Source organism: Belonocnema kinseyi, chromosome 4 (assembly GCF_010883055.1).
Source record: "Belonocnema kinseyi isolate 2016_QV_RU_SX_M_011 chromosome 4, B_treatae_v1, whole genome shotgun sequence".
Classification (NCBI taxonomy): domain Eukaryota; kingdom Metazoa; phylum Arthropoda; class Insecta; order Hymenoptera; family Cynipidae; genus Belonocnema; species Belonocnema kinseyi.
The window spans coordinates 138639386-138645467 of NC_046660.1; the positions used below are offsets into that span (position 1 = coordinate 138639386).

Here is a 6082-nt window from a genome sequence, read left to right on the forward strand (position 1 = left end):
CGAAACATTTTTTTAAGGTTAGCCAATATTCTGTCATATTCTGCATACAATATGTGTAAAACATATGATAGATATAAGATCAAACATTAAAAACATTATCATCATAAAAAATGAAATGATTAAAAAATGTATTTCGCACGGATCTTCATGGCTTCTTCATTTGTCCGAAATTCAAATACTAACAAGTGCCACCGGGCACCACAAAATCCCATTTAATTAACATGGGGTAGTGGTGCCGTCCAAAACGAGAAATATCGAGTCTGGCTCAATTTCGCCTCGTTCATTTCTCGGTTCCGTCTCATTTTGCTGGGCCTATTCCTCGATTTGTCTCGTCGCATTCGTCCTCATCTCGTCTCATCCTTCCTCGTTCTCAACTCTGTTTTTTTTTAAGGAATGCGACATAAGTAGATAGGTCAGGCTGGTTCTGGATACAGACTTTCCGTATGAATAGCAAACTTGTGGCTAGATCGCAGAAGGCTGCAAAATTGGTTTCGCTCTTTGTGCTGACTAATAAATTACAGTTTTGAACTATCCACACTGTCGATATTGGAAATCAATACTTAAAAATCCTGGGAATGGATATTTTCAGCCCCAAAAATATGGAATATATGATATACAATGTCGCAATATTAGACTATTTAATACCTGTTGCTCCCGGAATTGAAGTTTTTCACCCCAAAATAATATAATTTATGTATTAAATGTTTATCGCAATGGTGTGTCATTAAAAATTTCCAAGATCTGCAACCACCCTCGTGCTGTTATAACAATTCTTGGTAAACAAAATTCCACTCTCATTACGTTATCGTCGATTCCTGGAATCCTTATCAATGTGAATTTAATTAATTAAACGTTCTCCTTTGATATTTGCCGACATGGGCGACATATTTTATATGGTGTTAAACAATTCTCGGTAAACAAAATTCCATTCTGATGACGTCATCATCGATTCTTGGAATCCTTATCTATGTGAACTAAATTAATTAAACGTTCTCCTTTGATATTTGCCGACTGGGGCATCTTATTATATATAATGTTAAACAATTTCCGGGGTAAACAAAATTCCATTCTGATGACGTCATCGTCGATTCCTGGAATCCTTATCTACATGAACTAAATTAATTCAATGTTCTCCTTTGATATTTGCCGATAGAGGCGTCATATTTCATATAATGTTAAACAATGTCTAGGGTAAACAAAATTCCATCCTGATGACGTCACCATAGTTCCAGGAATCCTTACCTACAGTGTTGCCATGTTTCAACTTTTTCCGTACGGATAGCAATAAGTAAGACGGAGTCTGGATCGCGATGGGTGAGTGCATATCCGTGTTAATTATTTATTATTACTATCATATTATTACTATCAGAGACCATAGAAACCTACCTTACCGATATTCTACAACTGTGGTGGTTCGCAATTTTTTTGTAAACAACTTCAAGGTTATTTTTAGTAACGCATTACATTTTTTAAACTGCAAAAACGTTATATTTCAAATATGTCTAGATATGTCGATTATGATTTAGAACCTTGTAGAATATTTCGACAAAGAGGGGATATATTAATAGATAAAGATGCTAAATGATATGCAGCATGTATAGTTTAGGGAGAAAGAGAGATGAAGTGCGAGAGAGAGAGGGAGAGAGCTATGTATTAAAAAATATTAAAATCAGAAATAATTTTGGAAGATTACAGAAGGCTTTGCTATTGAGTGACTTGAAAAATACAAACAGATTCTTAATAGGTCCGATTACATACAGTTGATCACTGTAGCAGATTTATAATTTTATATTGATATAGCTAGGATGCCAAATGAGCAATTTGAGATGAAGACAATACAATTTGAAAACGCTTTCTAGAATTTATAAAATAAGTCAGCTACATAAATATTGGACTTGACTAAGAAACGTTGAAATCATCTTTCACATAATAGAGTAATCTGCTAAAAAAAGATTCAATTTATTTCAAACATTAAAATAAAGCATCATAAATAACAAAAATAAATTCAGCAGTATTAAAATTCAATGCAAGGAAACGGTGAATCAAATATTATAAAAAATGACACAGTGACTATCTGCTTTCTGGAACTTTTTAAATCCAAAGTTAATATAGTGTAAAATAGTTGACAAATATAAAGAACAAGTGTCAAATATTTGCCAAAGATAATATCAACTGCTGATATTATCCTTAATTTTGATGTGTTGAAAAGAAAAGAAGAGACGATATTTTGTCTACCATAATTTATTTGTTTAAAGTGTATACAGTGCGGGTGAGAAGACAACTGATATTCTCTGAGAATTTTTGAGAGATCGCAGGTGCAGAATGCACTTAAAAAATACCCTTGGAAGGGATAGCACTCCCTATTGGACAAAAATAACTAGAAGTGGGAAACGTCGTTTACGCCTACTTACGGTCAATCTATACCTTCAATTTGTCTGGTTTGCACATTTTTACCTAGAAGAGATTAGAATTTGTCCCGTTTAGAGGAGCCCCGCAATAAAGGGCTTAAGAGAAAACGTGTAACGATAGCTATGCCCAAAACTTATAACAATAAATTTTGAAACCCAAATTTCTCTTTTTGAATCTAGCAGTTTGTATACTAAGGAGGGGCCTCATAAACAGATAAAACTTTAGCAGATGTTCTTCTAAATAGTGTTTTAGGTTTCAAATCATAGTAAATGAAATTTAAACATAGAAAATATACAAAAATAGAAATTTCAATAAGACTACATTTATAAGCGACGCGACATACTCCCCCCGTTGAGAGAATAGCGATCAACATTCAGTACAATTAACATGTTTCACACTTTTCGTTATCGATTATAGGTAATGGACATAATTTTTTTACATTTCGCTTAAATTCGTTGTTTGCAGTCTTTACAGTGACTGTTCTAATAACATCATCGTTTCCAGGATGTGTTTTGATTACACGTGCCAATATCCACTGCTTTGGTGGTAAATTTTCTTCTTTTAGAAGGACAATTATTCCCCCCTTGATCCCATGTTGACCTGCCTTCCATTTGTGGCGAATATTCAATTCATTCAAATATTCTTTAGACCACCTGGTCCAGAAATGTTGACGAATTTTCTGGAGAAAGAGGAGGAATAAAGTGCCATGTTGTGGCTTGATTTGTTAAAAAATGTTGACATCTTTGTTGATGAGCTTCCGAATTTAAAAGAACATATTTCTAGCAGCTCATTGTGTGCTCCTATAAAATTTTTCCCATTGTCAGAGTAGATATTTGAGGGTTTACCTCGTCGAACAATTAATCGTTTTAATGCTGCAATGAACCCGTCACTCGTCATATCGCTAACTACTTCAAGATGAACGGCTTTAACGACGAGACAAACAAAAACGGCTACATAGACCTTCACACGCGTACGGTTTCGAAATTTTTTCTCTTTAATGTAAAAAGGTCCGCAGTAGTCGACCCCTACATGGGAGAATGGTCGGGCTGGAATTGATCTAACACTTGGTAAATTTCCCATCGTATGTTCCGGTACCGACGGATTTGATTCCGTCCATCAGGTAACCAGAAGTTACGTCGGAATACGTAAAGTGTGGTCTGAATACCTGAGTGATGGTTTTGCTTGTGATAATAATCGATAATTTAGCTTGTTACATATTGGGATCGAGGGAGAAGAATTGGATGTTTCTGTGAGTATGCAAGATCGGATTTTTCTAATCTCCCTCCTACGCGAAGAATGTCATCATTATCAAGAAAAGGGGTAAGTGAGAGTAATTTACTTTCAGGATGAATTTCCTTTCCTTTTTTTAAATTTGAGATTTCGGCAGTAAACTCGATATATTGAATTAATTTAATTATTGTTTTTTCTGCATTTTCCAATTCTTTGACCGTTAAAGGACCTTGATGTCGTTTTTGAAATTTAAAACGCATGCAATATGCGATCACTCGTTTCAATGTTTCATAAGAAGAGTACTGTAGTAAAAGATCGTCATTTATGCCGTCGGTAACAAAACATGAAACTTTTTTCATTCCCGGCACGTCGCTTAACGTACTTAGCTCAAGATTCGGCCAGTTCGTTTCCGCCTGACAAAGCCACTGTGGTCCATTGAACCATTGTGCGTTTTTCACAAATTCATTCGGAAGCTGACCTCGTGATAATGCATCGGCTGGATCATCTCCTGAACGAATGTGATGCCATTGACTTGGATTGGATTGATTTTGAATATCAGCAACACGATTTGCTTCAAATGTCTTCAGAAAATGTGATGAAGTGTGAATCCAATGTAGCGTAATAGTGAAATCTGACCACAATACTACTTTCTCGAAAGAAATTCCCGTGATGGCAATGGTTTGTTTAATGAGCTTAGCAAGAAGTTGAGCTCCACACAACTCGAGTCGTGGCAGAGAAACTGTTTTCAATGGTGCTACACGCGATTTCGCATAAAATAACGCGGCGCTTATGTTTCCGGTAGAATCCATTGATCTTAAATAAATACATGCTCCGTAGCCACACTCACTTGTGTCACAGAAACCGTGCAATTGAACGCTAATTGCGTCATTAATTAAGGCTTTTCTTTCGACGGACACGTTATTGATAACTGGAAGTTGGTCACAGAATTCCATCCAAGCGGTAAACACGCTGTTAGGAACTGATTCATCCCAGTCTAATTTTAATTGCCAAAGTCTTTGCATGATTCACTTTGCGTATAAAATGATTGGTCCTAGTAGACCTAAAGGATCAAAGATTTTTGCAATTTCGAACAGAATTTTTCGTTTAGATTTTATTAATTTTGCAGCTACTGGCTTGACGATGTACGTTATGCAATCGTTTTGTGCATTCCAGATAGTGCCTAAGGTTTTCACGGATTCTTGTTTGTCTAAATGGCAAGCATCTAATTGACAATTGGGAATTATATTTTCCTCATCTAAGTCGCGTAAGATCTGTGAATCGTTTGATCCCCACTGTCGAAGTACGAAACCACCGAGTTTTAGTAATTCAGTGATTTCATTCCTAATTTCTAATGCTCCTTCAATCGTAGCAGCGCCAGAGAGTAAATTGTCAACGTAAATATCTTTAGTTAATACGCGTGATGCTCTGGGAAATCTATGTCCTTCATCTTTAGCGAGTTGTTGTATACAACGTATCGCTAAGAAAGGCGCAGAAGCTAGGCCAAACGTGACTGTATTTAATTCAAAAGTTTTAATATTATTCACGTCCCCCCAAAGAATGCGTTGATACTTTCGATCTTCTGGTCGTACGAGAATTTGTCTGTACATATTCTCAATATCAGCTGTTATAACATAATTATGCAAGCGAAATTTGAGGATTAGGGAGACTATATCGCTTTGAATAGTAGGCCCTACCATAAGTTTGTCATTAAGTGACAGGCCGGTATTTGTTTTAGCAGACCCGTTGAAAACTACGCGTAGCTTAGTAGATAAGCTGTTTTCCTTAATTACCGCGTGATGGGGTAAATAAAAACCATCTCCATCAATGCCGTCGGTGATTTTGGTCATGAGAGTTAATGTTACATATTCGTCTAAGACCTGTCTGTATTTGACTTCTAAATCAGGATTTTTTGTGAATTTGTAAAATAATGATTTTAAACATTTTAATGCCTTAATCTGCGATTCACCTAATGCTTCTTTATTGTTTTTAAACGGCAGAGCTACGATGTAACGACCCGATTTATTGCGCGTAATATATTGCTGAAAGTGCTTATCGCATTCTAGTTCTTCAGCTGAGGAGTGATTTTGAGGTTGCCCTTCTTCAATTTCCCAAAATCGGTTAACACTATCTTATAACTCAGTTATGTGACAATTTACTAAATTATTATGCATTTTCGAATTACCCGGAGTTCCACTAATTATCCAACGCAAACGTGTTTTTTGAACGCATAAATCTTCTCCGCAAGTAGAAAGATCGATCTGCCCTATGCAAAACATGGATAAAGTGGGGCCTGCTCCAATTAATAAATCAACAGGTGCAGGTACATTAAATTGTGGATCGCCTAACGGTACATTTGCGGGTATTCGCAATTTCTCGCGTGAAAGTATTTCGTTAGGAACCAGATTGGAAATTTCTGGAACTGTCAAACAAGTAAGAGTTTTTT

General features: G+C 36.0%; 1 protein-coding gene across 1 annotated transcript; it reads right to left on the minus strand.

Annotated features, from left to right (window-relative positions):
* Window positions 1-3611: 3611 nt before the first annotated feature.
* LOC117171133 lies at window positions 3612-4661 on the minus strand. The gene has a single exon (XM_033358185.1). The coding sequence runs from the start codon at window positions 4659-4661 to the stop codon at window positions 3612-3614; it is 1050 nt and encodes a 349-aa protein (XP_033214076.1).
* Window positions 4662-6082: the final 1421 nt, after the last annotated feature.

Coding starts and splice junctions, on each gene's coding strand:
- LOC117171133 (XM_033358185.1), bottom strand. CDS start 4,661: ATGCAAAGACTTTGGCAATTAAAATTAGACTGGGATGAATCAGTTCCT.